The 14748-nt window shown below is 46.8% G+C and overlaps 1 protein-coding gene across 2 annotated transcripts in view; it reads right to left on the bottom strand.

Annotated features, from left to right (window-relative positions):
- SPIN1 (spindlin 1) overlaps positions 1 to 14748 on the bottom strand; it is a 52381-nt gene that overhangs the window by 29317 nt on the left and 8316 nt on the right. For both annotated transcript variants that reach the window (XM_055126504.1, XM_055126505.1), the window contains exon 2: positions 2669 to 2884. In XM_055126504.1, the coding sequence (XP_054982479.1) occupies positions 2669 to 2720 (52 nt within the window). In that variant the 5' untranslated portion in view covers positions 2721 to 2884. The remainder of the gene's footprint in view (positions 1 to 2668; positions 2885 to 14748) is intronic.

The raw sequence follows: 14748 nt of genomic DNA, 5'->3' as shown, positions 1-14748 counted from the left end.
GCTATGACAGATTTCAGCCAACACTGAGACCAAGAATGCCTCTGCAAAATCCCCACACTGGGCAGGCTCCAGCTCAGCACGCGACACGCCCAAATGCACTTACTCCTTACAGCAACCCCAAAAGGTACACGACAATCCACTTTTACAAGAGAGAAACTAACACCCAAAACATACCACAAGGAAGCCGGAGCACCACTGGATGTGGCCCCCAAAATCAAAACAAAGACTAAAATGTGCCACAAATATAGCTACAAAGAGAGTGGGATGACAAACGGCCAAAAGCCAAAGCCAAACAACAGCCAAGCTGGAGGTATCACATGTTCTGATTTCAAATTATACTGCAAAGATCTAATAATCAAAACTGTGTGGTTTTGGAGTCAAGATACACAGATTATTGGAACAGAACAGAGCCCAGAGATAAGCCCAGGCGTATGTGGTCAGTTACCTCATGACAAAAATGTCAGTAACAGGGCCAATGAGATAGTACGGGAGCTAAGGCAGGTGTCTTGTGGGAAGTCAAGCGTGATTCAATCCTTGACACTGCAATGCCAGGAGTGACTCCCGAGCACTGCCCAGAGAGGTCGAAGTCACAAACCAAAGAATAGGCAAGAGCACACCATTAGGAGTCAATGAATAGCCTTACAAAAATTGCACAGCCACAAGCAAAAGAATTAAACTATACCAGTATCCTACACCATAAAAAAAAAAAAGAGAATATAACATGAAATCATAAATCCCTAAGAGAAAGAAGATCTAGACCATAAGATTCCTGACACTGGTCTTAGTTATGGTTTTGTGGTCTAGACCACAAAGGCAAGGAAGACTTCTGCAAAAACAAATGGAATTATGCTGTCAAACCATGGTGTGCTATTCCGGAAACTAACTTAAAACTTCATCAGTTACACTGCAAACTCAGAGGCACTCAACAAAGCAGGACAGCACTGAGAAGGGTTAGGTGAACTCTCTACAGAGTTTTAGTCAACACGTCCCAACTCTAATCTTGCTACAATCTTTCATCAGGTAAATCCTAATTGTCTTTCAAGAGGAATAACTAGGGGCTGGAGCGATAGCACAGCCGGGAGGGCGTTTGCCTTGCACGCGGCCAACCCAGGTTCAAATCCCAGCATCCCATATAGTCCCCTGAGCACCGCCAAGGGTAATTCCTAAGTGCAGAGCCAGGAGTAACCCCTGTGCATCGCTGGGTGTGACCCAGAAAGAAAAAAAAAAAAAAGAGGAAGAACTAAAAGAGGTCTCTTAAAAAAAAAAAAAGTTGACCTCACCATCAGGGAGAGCCCCAAGGGCTGGAGTACAGGCTTTGCATCTAACTCCAGGTTAGCTCCCCCAAGCACTGTGCCAGGAGCAGGGCCCAAACTCCAGTGGATATGGTTCAAAAACAGAATGAAACATTCAAGTCTTGTAGGCTCTTCTGAAAGACGGGCCAAGCACCCCAGTAAAAAATGAAAACAGTGGTTCTAGGGCTGGGGAGACAGTGCAGGGGCCCTGCATGCCCCAGGCCCCGTGGCAATTCCTGGCGCCACACGGCCTCCCGAGCACCACCAGGGAGCTGGCACGTAAGGCCCCAGCACCACTGCACCCATCTGCTGACCTGGGCAGAATTAATTCTGGGCAAGAATTACTAGGCGAGGGGCTGGAGCAATAGCACAGCCGGTAGGGCGTTTGCCTTGCATGCAGCCGACCTGGGTTCGATTCCCAGCATCCCATATGGTCCCCTGAGCACCACCAGGAGTAATTCCTGAGTGCATGAGCCAGGAGTAACCCCTGTGCATCGCTGGGTGTGACCCAAAAAGCAAAAATACAAAAAAAATTACTAGGCGAGGCGGCCCTGGGTCCCCTACACACTGCTACAGAAGACTCGTCCTCCCCGCCCCAGTCCTAAATCATATTTAACAATTATTTCTGCAAAGTTAAAATATTTTGAGGGGCTGAAGCAATAGTACAGCAGGTAGGTGTTTAGCCTTGCACACAGCCGACCCAGGCTCCACATCTGGCCCCCCCATATGGTCGCCTGGGCACTTCCAGGGGTGATTCCTGAGTGCACAGTCAACAGTAACCCCTAAGCATTGCCAGGCATTAATTCTGGCTCATTTCTCAACCTTAGGGGTTATAATAACTGCTTCCCAAGGTTAGAATGGATTTCTGGAATAAAGAATTTCAGTCCTAAAGAAACATCACATACCATTTTAAGAGTATAGCCTATAGCATTTGATTGTTTGGGGAACTGATAAACATCTGGTAGTCTAAATTTCTATTCAAGCTGCATTAGCTGTCAACCATAAAAGACAAGAATCAACGTGCTTTCTATTGAATACTCATTTCCTCCAAATACCCTTCACTCTACCTGTTTTCCTAAGAACCACTATAATATCTTGGTCTCACCAAATTGAGATCCCTTTCGATTCTTTCAAACAGAAACGATAAATCCTTTACAAGCTTCTTAAATCCTCACTTACTAAATGTGACAGACATTTGTAAATCACACACACAAAAAATTTAATAATATCTGACATTCAAAATCCTAAGCCTGTTTTTTGACATGTATATCACATGTGAAATAGTACAAATCACAAACCTGGGTACAAGAGCAAATCACAATCTACGTTTCTTCTTGGAACTGTTTCAATGAGTTCTGTTAGAGCAGACTGCCTACCTGCATCAGCTCTGGACCGCTGGCCAGGGGTCTTCCCGAATGGGGTCTTCATTCATCTGTATTTAAGTGAGCAGCAGTGCTGCTGGACTAGGGTGAAAATTCAACAGTCACCAACTTGAAATATGCCGAAGAAATTCAGTGTTCTTATTAGTCCATCATCCAAGAGTCAGAAAAAATAGGTGAAGTTCAGAAAAAACAGATAAAATCACAAGCACTCTGTAAAAGTGAAATAACAATTTATTACTAGAGTATCATAAGAACAAAATTATCTTAATCAAACACAAAATCAGGGGAGGTGGTGCAGCTCTGGGTTTTAGGGACACACCTAACAGTACCCAGGGCTACTTCTGGCACTATGCAAAGGGGTCACTCCCAGCAGTGCCCAGGGGTCCGAAGAGGTGGAAATCACAAGTGAAAGTTACCAGAGGGTAAGTGCCGAGAGGCAGTACAGAAGGGAGGGGCCTGCCTTGAATACGGCTGACACGGGTTTGAGTCCCTGGCATGATAGACGGTCCTCTAGCACAGAAATGTCAATTCTGAGCAGACCAGAAGGGCCCCAAGCACTGCCAGATGCGACCCACACATCCAAAAAGCAAATTCTCATTCAACCTTCAGACCTGAGCCCCGTTCATAGGAAATAAGGATTTAGATAAGGAACAAGTTGAGAAGACCATAAAGAAACAAATCCACGGGCGAAAGAAATGCTACAGTGGGTAGGGCGCTGGCCTCGAACACAGCTGATCCCGTTTGATCCCCGGCACCCCACACGATTCCCCCGCACCCCACAAGGCGGTGATCCCTGAGCACAGAGCCAGGAGTAAGTCCTGAGCACAGCTGGGTGTGGCCCCAGCTCCTCCCCCAAAAGAAAACAAATCCAGGTCACAGAAATAGCTCAACCGCCTTAGCACACACTGTGCATGTGCCTCCCTGCACACGGCCAGGACTAACTTCCAAGAACATACCTGGGACTAGCACCCTAGCCTTGCCAGGCATGGCCCCGGAACAAAGAAAACACTGCAGAAAGGTGGAGACGCCACAAGACAAATAGTTCGCACTAAAAACAATCCATCTTAAAGAAAAAAGGTAGACACGATACTCTAAATTGTAAGAGACTAAAGGGATAAAAGCAAATGCATCAGTGAGCCCTGAACGGATGCTTTAAAAGGAAAAAATGAAGACACTGATGTAAATGAGATACTGCGGGGAAATCTAATAATAACACCAAGGTTGGGCAAGTTTAGGTCTTTCAGAATATAATCTGCCCAGGAAAGAATAAATTACAGGGCAAGCAAAAATGCACCCAAGGAAGAATAGAAGTTTAGCGTCTTTTAGGTGCAGAGGGTAAATAAGAAAAAAAAATAGGAAATTGTCAAAACGTGACCCTGGACTTTAGGGTACTTGCTGGCCGGCTGTGTGAGACACCCCAGCTGCTCTTCCTGCACCTACCGGCTGCTGGTGCACTAACTGTCCGTAACATCTCCGTCACCTTCAAACAACAGCTTACACCTTGGGAGCCAGACTGCGGGAGTGATACTGTATTGAGTATGTATGGCCAGCCCGTGAGCTCACTTATGGCTGCCTAGGTGACCCCAAAGCCTGGACAGTCCATGTGTGACTCACTTCCTATGTGTCTGTCTCATTCTCTGCCACCAACCAGGCTCAAAGGACTGGCATTAGACAGTATAGACAGTATAGCAGGTAAGACACCTGTGCCGCACAAGCAGTCAACCAAGTTCTGTCCCCAACACCGTAAATGGGCTCCTGAGACACACACACACACACACAGCAAAAATATTAATAATTAAATCTTAAGAAGGGGTATGGAAATTTAATTCAGCTATAGTTTAAACTATACATGAAAAAATTTTATTGGGGGGGGGCTTGCGGATGTAGCTCCACAGTATATGTCCCGGGGCTAGAGTGACAGCACAGCGGGTAGGGCGTTTGCCTTGCATGCGGCCCACACAGGTTCGATATATGGTCCCCTGAGCACCGCCAGGGGTAATTCCTGAGTGGAGAGCCAGGAGTGCATTGCCGGGTGTGACACCAAAAAAAAAAAAAATTTTTTTTTTTCATAGTACATGTCCCATCTGTATGAAGCCCTAGGTTCAACCCCAGCACCCGCCCCCAAAAAATATTAAAAAAAAAATTAAACGACTACTGGGGATGTGGTCTCCTGGGAGAGCCAGATGACATGATGGCTCAAGTCATCCTCCCTGCAAGCTCAACGCCATGATACACAAAGTATTTTCCCCCAAGCTGGAAGAGAATGGGACTTAGTCTGTACAGGGATTAGGATGCTGCCAGCTCGAATGATCCTCTGAGCACCACCTGGAGTGCTCCCTGTACAGAGTGAGGAACATTTCCTGAGCCTGAGCACTGCTAGGGGTGATCCAGAGGGAGGAAAGAAACCAAAGCTGGATCTGGTGATAAGAATTCAGGTCCAATGTTCAGGTGCTCAGAGCCTGTAACTTACAGCTGACAATGAATCCTGCATTACATATTCAAAAGCTGCTAAGCGTGGATCTCAGCTCTCATCACTCACACACACACACACACACACACACACACACACACACACACACACACAGAATACCTTGAACCTATGGTGACAATGTTACCTAAGTTTACACTGGTGGCCATTCACGCCATTACTAATTGACACTGGAATTAGTGTAACACTTATTCTTCAGTACTTGGCGGAGGTTGGGGTCACACCCAAGGGTACTCTGGGGTTACTTCAGGCTTGGTGCTCAGTAGATAATTCAGTGCTGAGGGACTGACCCCTGGGCCCTCGCATGCAAACATGTACCCCATCCCTTTGAGCTGCTTCCCTACTAGACCAGTGAAATAACCTTTATCTACTGGGGTCACAAGAGTGCTTATGGTAGTGGTGTACAAATTCACCGCACATCCCCCCACCAAAGGGCCCACTACCCTCTATTTCTTGTCCCTTTGTCACCTGTCAAAAACATAGCATTTTTTTTTGTATCAAAGTAAACGTGTCTTTGACTAGTAAAAGATATTCAAAAGGCAGAATCTCCTGCCCCCGCACCAGGCTGTCTTCATCAGGGCACCTTGGGGGGTGGCGGGTTGAGTTTCCCTCCCCGCCCCAAGCAGAGCCCCAGCAGCTGAAAACCTCCAGAACCCAGTTGCAGCCATGCTCAACGCCACTCTCCACACGCTCAGATGAGCCTGACCCATGAGGGAACCAACAGAGGAACCCAGGTATGCGGGACCTGTGGCTGAGATCTCCAAGCCTGCTCGGATCGGGACTGAGCCTCCTCCACCCAGATCCCCAGTTTTCCAGTAGCTTGGCAGTCACACCCACAAACTACCCCCCTCCCCCCTCCCCCAGCACACATTTGTTCGGTTTTAACATACTTGCTTGTATTCTCTTATATACAGGCTTAAATGGCTCCATAATGAAAAACAACCTTCACACACGTCCCTTTATTGTGGTGGGAAGATGGTCGTGGTGGGTTGGGTGTTTGAATATTATCTGTAATGAACTACTGTGAACTACTTTATGAAAATAAAATGCATAAAAATTAAAAATTCAAAATAATTTCTTCTCAGATACCCAGACACTGCTGAGACCTCTGGGGTGATCCTGGGAGGGGTCAGGTCAAGTTCCCGCCCTCCCAAAGCCCCCGCAGCCACACTCATACCCCAACAGCTGCCGCCACACCTCCAGCCAGTTGGTCCAGTTAAATACTCTGGATTTTCTGGAGACATCTCCAAACTCTACAATACTAAGAGTTTGTACCAACATCTCAGTAGGAGCACACCAGACTGAATGAGGAAGTAACAAAGACCCCGGCTAATCTAAGAAGGCTTAATTGACAACAGCAGATTAGTAAACCCTCAGACAAGGACTTAATGTCCCCATGGTGAGATACAACAATTTTCACAAATTTCCTTTTACTTAAGCATTTTCTGATCACTCCACTAGCCATTCAGTGGCACCAAGCAATATAAGATGAACTACTGGGCCCTACGAGGGCTTGAGGGACGGTTGGACAAACAAAGGCCACGGTGGCAGGAAAGGGACTGATTGTGGGACTGGTGCTGGAATATTAAATTCCTGTGACAAATCATCATGAGCAACTTTGTAAACCACGGTGTTTAAACAAAGTGGGAGGAAAAATAGTCAAAAGCCATCCTGAAAGAAGTTGGAAAGTACATCACTTCCTGACTTCAAATAACAGAAGACATAGTAATCAAAATAATGTGGTACTGAAATAGGACAGGCTGACAGATGAATAGATCAGGACTGAGATCCCAGTGATGTATCCTCAGATATGTGGATATTTAACACATGACGAAGGAGTTGCGTGAAGAAGCAGAGCAAGGAAAACCTCTTCACAAATAGTGCTGGGAAACTGGATACCCATTTGTTAAAAAAAAAAAAAAAAAAAAAAGAAAAGGAAAACTGGATCCTTATCTCACACAATATACAAATTGAAAGTACATCAAAGACTACAGATTAGACCAAAAATTCCATTGCGGAGAACTAGGGAGAACTCTCCGGGATTGGGCCCCAAAGGTGCCTCCAATGGCCTGAGTCCACTGGCAAAGGGATCAAAAACAAAAGCAGCAAGTTGGGCTGTATGAAGTTAAGACTTTGGCTTTGGTTTGGGTTTTTTTTTGGGGGGGGACTGTCATACCCGACAGTGACCCCCGGCAGACCTTGGAGGGACCATATGTGGTGCCAGGGATTCCGACTGGGGTCTGGACGTTGAGTATTCATCAACAAAGGGTCGCCCCTGCGACCATGAACCACTACACATCTAACAAGTCTTAAGACACAAGCTCCTCAATAGGGACCGAAGTCACCGGGATCATGAATCTGAAAGCAATACTTGCTTCTATCACGGTGTACCCAGCAACCCAGTGGGACCCGGGCCTCCGACTTTCCAATAATAACAGGGCAACAGCAGGCTGCTTTCTAATTCCATCGGACCTGGGCACTGCAGGTGCTGCACCAGAGTCCGTCCACTCGGCACACCGAGACACACCTGAGGCAGGAGACCCGGCTGATGGATAGCAGCAGCTAAGCAGGGGCCAAGGCTGTCGGCCAACACCAGCAGCTTCAGGAACACTTGGCCAAGGTGTCCAGTTCCTTGTTTATCAATCAGAGCAAGGCAGGGAGGTTACAACATGGCATCCTGAGGCAAGAATTTGGGCAAAAGGGGCCTTTTTCAGCAGAGCTCCCTGTTACCAGGGGTCTCGTGGTAACAACAAGATAAGGTGTTTCTCAAGTTGAAACTTTTGCTGGTACAAGTAGTTCAAGAGTTCGAAGAAAACATGGCATCTGAGAAGAGCATCTTAACTAAATTAAAACTGCAAGGGGAGGCTGGAGCGATAGCACAGCGGTTAGGGCGTTTGCCTTGCACACAGCCAACCCGGGTTCAATTCCCAGCATCCCATATGGTCCCCCAGCACTGCCAGGAGTGATTCCTGAGTGCAGAGCCAGGAATAACCCCTGTGCATTGTTGGGTGTGACCCAAAAAGCAAAAAAAAAAAAAAAAAAGAAAAAGAAACTGCAAGGGCCTCGTGTGTCCAAAGGCTAAGAAGCCGGCCTCGTCCGACAGCCTGTCAGGCACTCCTCCCCAGCAATCCCATCACCAGACGTGTCCTAGCCAGCACGGAACCACAGCTCAGTCACAGACCACTTTTAACTACTGTTTTAGTCAGGGGTGGGGGGCACAGAGGTGCTCAGGGGTTGCTCCTGGTCCTCACTGGGCCCTGCATGCTGCAGACACAGCCCCACCTCCCCAGACACACGAGCACCCCACCTGCAACGCTACCTCTCCGGCCCTCAATTTATTTTTTGATGAACAACAGAGCCTTCATTCTAATACCTTCAGAGATAAATTTTTAATTGTCATTAGGTCAACAATATTATCCTATCACTTATTATAAAACCGTTAAAACTGTAACTTAACCTGTTTCTTTTAGGACCCTGTGTATTTTATTTTCAGAAATAACCCGAGAACATATCCACAGGTTTCAGTGGATTGTCAAGAGGTCTATACTGACACATTACCTGCAATTTTTCAGGAGTCACTGGTTGGAACTGACATTACGAAAAATTTTGTGGGGCTGCCGCTCTCTTCTACACACTTTTGGCTTTTTCTGAGCAAGACTCGGGGTCTACAAGATGTACTCCTTCTGTATTCTGCACTACACTTGAACGACGCTTCTGGTCAAGATCACTTTTTGCATCTGATGAAGTTTCTCTGGGCTGGAGCGATCGATAGCACAGTGGCACGGCGTTTGCCTTGCACGCAGCTGACCCTGGTTCGATTCCTCCGCCCCTCTCAGAGAGCCTGGCAAGCTACCGAGAGTATCTCGCCCGCATGGCAGAGCCTGGCAAGCTACCGTGATGTATTCGATATGCCTAAAACAGTAACAAGTCTCACAATGGAGACGTTACTGGTGCCCACTCGAGCAAATCGATGAGCAACGAGATGACAGTGACAGTGAAGTTTCTCTGGGAGCAGGCTGTCCTGTAACCAACAAAATGGAAGTGGCATTTGAGTCTATTTACCTTGTCGAAACGTCTGGGATGATTTTTTATTCAAATCTCCACCATAACAATACATAAAGGAGTCACCAGGAAAAGCACCTTCGGTATGTGCTATTTCCAGCTCATCATTTGGGGCCACCACTCAGACACCGCCACCAACAGTCTGACAGAGTCCACAGATGATCCCTCCTCCGCCACCTCTCACCCTTCCTGGAAATGAACCTGCCTGTCTGGATCACCTTAGACTTGACTCTTCAAATACCCTGTGGGGAAGTCATCGTCACTTATACTTACAAAGTCACGTTTAGTCCAGAGAGAGCAAATGTGGCTGTACTCTAGGTTAGTTTGTGACAATTTTAATAATTCTGTTTCTGTAGAGTTCTTTAATGTTTTAGTCAATTACTATAAATTATGGCACTTTTCCATGTCACCTCCTGAAATGTTATTAGAAGCAAGGGTTGTGTCATGTAGTTTTGACGCGTTCCTTTCAAATGAAGTGACAATGTGGAATTGCCTCTTTCTACGATGTCTATATATATATATATATATACACATTTTTTATAAAGGCGATTTTGTAAATAAAATACTGTCTTTGTGGCTACAAAACAAAAGTCATTACACTATCTTGCTGAACCCGGTTCCTTCCAAGAAACCTTAAGCAACCACCAGCCAACAGACAACTCTAACATCCTGAGGGCAAAGATCAGGCGACCACCATGATTTAGAAAGACAACTGCCGGTAGTGATGGATTGGTAACTTTGGCTTCCGGTTTTCAACCACCTTGCACAGGTGATTCAGATCAGAGGCTTTCAAACCATCAAGCAGTGAAGAAGTCTACGACTCAACACACAGTACATCTGGATGATGGACCAACTACAACTTTTTCACAGCCCCGCCAACTAGTGCTAGTCCGTGGACTGGAAACTGAAAACCAGGGATTGAGACCCTTTCCTGAGAGCTGGAAAACCAAAATCAAACCCAAAAGAACACCCTTAAAAATAAATGGTCAGGAACCACCATTTCTTGCAGGAACGGCTAATTGCAGGACAGCACGGGGAAGAACCAGGAACAACAGTACCAGAATCCAGAAGTTACCACAGAGGGGCTCTTTCTCACTCTCTCGGCTTTTTTGGCACATGTATGACTAAAAACTGTAGTGGACTAAACATGGGATACACACACTGATACAAGGAAACAGCTGCCTACAGACAAAAAACCAAAGGCAGGAGAGCAGAGGCGGGATGTTGGGGTGACCCGGGAGAACGGCGGGTACAGACGGCGCAGCTCAGAGGCCGGCAGCTTTGAGTGACGGGGGGTGGAGACCACAACCCAGAGTGGAAGAGAAAGGAATGGGGGCAGGAGGACCCAGCAACCGAGTCATCAGCCCAAGAACTCAGGTGTGAGAATGGCCAGTCTTCCCATGTCTTCACTCGTAAGCACAAAGCTCTCAGAAATACTGTCCTAAGCCCCAAGGTACTCCAGTCCATTTAAAGAGTGTGCTTGACGGCTGCACGTGAATATATACACACTCAAACTAGCCCACAGGGAAATTAAAAGCCAGCAAAAAATGAAGAAACAATAAAATAAGGCCAAAGAGATAGTGTAATGGATACAGTCTCCTGAACCCACCGGGAGTGATGCCTGAGCACAAAGCCAGGAGTACGCCCTGAACACAGCCAGATGTGCCCTCCCTACCCCCCACCCCCAAAAAAATCATGGGCCAGAGACAGTACAGCAAGTAGGGCTCTGTCTTGCACACAGCTGACCCGGGTTCAATCTCCAGCATCCTGTATGATCCCCCAAAGCACCACCAGGAGTGATTCCTGAGTGCAGAGCAGGAGTAAACCCCGGGCGTAGCTGGGTGTGGCCCAAAACCTAAAAATTAAACAAGAAAAAAACAAAAAAACAGACCCATAGTCCTGCTGTGGATCTCAACAGGGAGTCTCTATGGCAAGACATGAGACAGGGGGGCCAGAGCTGAAAACTGCAAATGGGGGATCACAGCACACAAGAGGGGACCAAGTGGAGTAGAACAGGGGGCGACAGGAAGGGAACAAGGTCGGACAGGTGCCAGTCAGCAAGAGGGAGAGGGGTCACCGCGAGACCGAGCAGGTGGAGTGTGGGGGGATGCAAGTGCAAGTCAACAGGAAAGCAACCACGCCTGGGCCTCAGGCGGCCCGAGCCCAGGTTCTGCCGGCACAGGGATGCACTCCAGCCCCCGCACTGCCAAGAAAGACCCGCCCCCCTGCCCCCCCCCCCCACTGAGCCGGGAATTGCCTGCCTCTAAGCACCGGGGTGGGTCAGACTCTCACTCTAGGGGAGGAATTCCAAAGCTCTCCTGTGCAATGTGTGTGCAAGAACTAGAAGCAGCGTTCTTGGGGCCAGCTCCTCAGCCCCAGACCTGGGCCTGTTTCAGAGAATATTCGGTAAAACCTATACATACAAGATTATAAGCAGCATATGTAGTCATCATCATAGTAAAATGAAGAAATCCAAAAACCAGAAACACATAAAAGCCTGAAGTAAAAAAAGATTCTATTCATGGGAGCCACTATTAAATTGAAATTTTACTTCTTACAGTTGGACTGGAAGCTGAAGAATAATTGAAGAACTTCTTTCAACAAACAGGAAACCGGACAAGTTAGGATTCTATGCACATCAAAAACATCCATCAGAAAAGATCAATTTGAGCCCGTTTTACATGAACACATATCAGAGAGCTCATCCTCATAAGTCACAGGATAGGTGGGAAGGGGCTTTCTTTAGGCAACAGGAAAATGCTCAAGATGGAGAAGGGTAAATACAACAGGGAGTGGTGATGAGCTAGGAGAATAACCAAATGGTTATTGACTGTACAAGTGTTTCGAGATAAAATGTATACTGAAATAAAACAGCACAACAGTGGGAAATGAGTTTGGGATCAATGGGTGAGTGGCTGCAAGGGAAGAAACTACACAGTGTTAGATGGAAGAGTCAGAGATGTAAGCCTGAAAAGCAGAGAGCCGGCCGATTAAACAACGAGGCCAGAAAGAAAAGGAAAAGACACACAAACTAGCACAATAAACAAACGACCTCAGCTATTCTGTTAAATGGCAATAAATCAAATGTAGTAAGACATACTGTCAGACTGGACTTCACAAATTCCAACTGCATATTGTCTGACAATATAATTATCCACGAAGCAAGTATTTAAAAAGACTCAAGGATTTATATAAAATACTTACACTGCACATAGCAAAGATAAGATACTGCAGCTACATTAACAATAAGCTAGATGAAACTTTATGAGTGATCATTTGCCTAAGCCTGGAGAAACGGCAATGAGATGGGAGAGGATGAGGATGGGAAAGTGATTTTGAAATATCAGCTGAGGGCCAGAGAGAACACAAGGCAAGTACTGGCACAAAGCCCACCCAGATTAGCTTCCCAGCACCACCAGGGTCCCTCCTCAGAAAAACTAGACACAACCTGAGCACCACTGGGTGAAGCCCAAACTACTCCCTTAAAAAAAAAAAAAAAAAAAAAAAACACCAACTGACGAGGAAAATGTGTGACTCTTAACATGTATAGAGCTAGTAACATCTTCAAAACAGAATGGACAAAAGCAAAATCAGAGCATATTTCTCTTGGTAACCAATATAACCAGCAAAACAAAAAGACAAAGAAATTAGAAAATTTAGTACAACTTAAAACTAATCAAGTTAAAATGAAAAATAAAAGGAAAAACAGAGAAATACAATATTTCCAAGCACACAGTGGGATTGCAAAAATTAAGGATAAGCAGAGGCATAAGTCAAGCTTTTTATATAAAAAAAACACTTAATGATAGTGTTATCACCACTTGAGAATTAAGGCAGGAATCAGTCACAATAACACGAACGGGATAGAGAATTCTTAGAGCAGTGCAACTGCTCTGTAGAGTAATACAGCGGTTGCCATTATCTGTAAAAACCCAGAGTGGCCCCCGACACCCCCCTCCAAAGGGAACTGTGGGTTTTGGGATGGTAATGACGCATCAGTGGAAGTTCTTCAACCATGAAGAATGATGTGGAGGGGATGTTCTTAACAGTGGGGGCTGGGGGCTGGGGTGGGGGTAAAGATAAAGGGTAAACTGTACTAAGATTTGCAGGTCACAAAAATACAGGCACAGGAGTTGTGGTTCCATGTTCAGCACGTGTCTTCCAGGTGTAAGGCACCTCCGTAATATCTTTCAATTACAAACTATTTTGCTTCACACACGTTACAGAAAGGGGTGGCGACAGTACAGCAGGGAGGCACTTGCCTTGCACGTGGCTGACCTGGGTTCTGTCTCCAACACCCCATATGGTGCCCTGAACGCTGCCAGGAATGACACCTGAGTGCAGAGCCAGGAGGCACCCTGCGGTGAGCACTGCCATGTGTGGTCGCCCTCTTCCCAAGCCCCCATAGGAAAAACACAGGAATTTTCTTCTCAAACTGCAGTTGCTCTGTGGAACAAAGGAATGTAGTACTCCAGATTCCCTGCAGCCATTCTGACAAAACTCACAGCACCCCCCGAGAGTAGCTGCCATCTCAAGAAAGCGTTTGGGCCCATCTTTAAGAAGCAACACTTCATCAAAATTTTGTGACTCAAGCCAATTCGGGTTCCACTCTACCTTCTCATTCTCTTGGTCTTCTTACACTTGCAGGTATCTCTTCCACTACTATCTTGAATCCACTTTTCCTTCCCTTTTGGGGGGCCGGGAGTAACCCAGTGTGTTTAGGGTACTATGTGGTACCAAGGCTCGGACCTATGGTTTGCACATACGAAGCAGTCCTTGAGCTAACCACAACCCCCCTTTACAAGTCGTCATGGGATTGACTGGAGTCAACATCCTCCAAACTCCTGCCATCATTTTTGCTTTGTGAATTTTTTATTTAATTTTTTTGGTTTCGGGAGCACAGCTGGTAGTTCTCAGAGGCTACTCCCTGCTCTGTGCTCGGATGGTTGCTCCTGGTGGTGCATGCGGGGGCATGTGGTCCTGGGACTCAAACCCACTCTCCTCAGGCAAAGCGCGTCCTCAGCCTATTGAGTAGTCTCTGCCGGTATTGACAGGTGAGGGGCTGGAGCGATAGCACAGCGGGTAGGGCATTTTTGCCTTGCACGTGGCTGACCCGGGTTCAATTCCCAGCATCCCATATGGTCCCCCCGAGCACCACCAGGAGTAATTCCTGAGTGCAGGAGCCAGGAGTAACCCCTGTGCATTGCTGGGTGTGACCCAAAAAAGCAAAAAAAAAAAAAAAGAAAGGTGAACCCTTTCCAGAAAACCCTGCTCATCCTGTTCACATCCACCATAGAAATCACCATCTGCAGGAGCCTCAGGCCTACCCTCAGGCCTTCCAAGCAGTGCTCAAGAGCCCAGGGGTCACTTCTTGGCTACTCCAAGTAGTACCCAGAGGCTTGCAAGAGCCACTGACTGCTGAGGCATATCCCCAGCCCCATAAATGTCCTTCCCAAGAGGGGCCGGCCGATAGGACGGCAGGTAGGGAGCTTGCCTTGCACGTGGCTCACCTGGTGCACCCCAG

The sequence above is a fragment of the Sorex araneus genome, chromosome 2 (genome assembly GCF_027595985.1).
Source record: "Sorex araneus isolate mSorAra2 chromosome 2, mSorAra2.pri, whole genome shotgun sequence".
In the NCBI taxonomy this organism is placed as follows: Eukaryota; Metazoa; Chordata; class Mammalia; order Eulipotyphla; family Soricidae; genus Sorex; species Sorex araneus.
The sequence above is the reverse complement of the archived record's forward strand: the minus strand, read 5'-3'. Positions and strand labels throughout refer to the sequence as shown.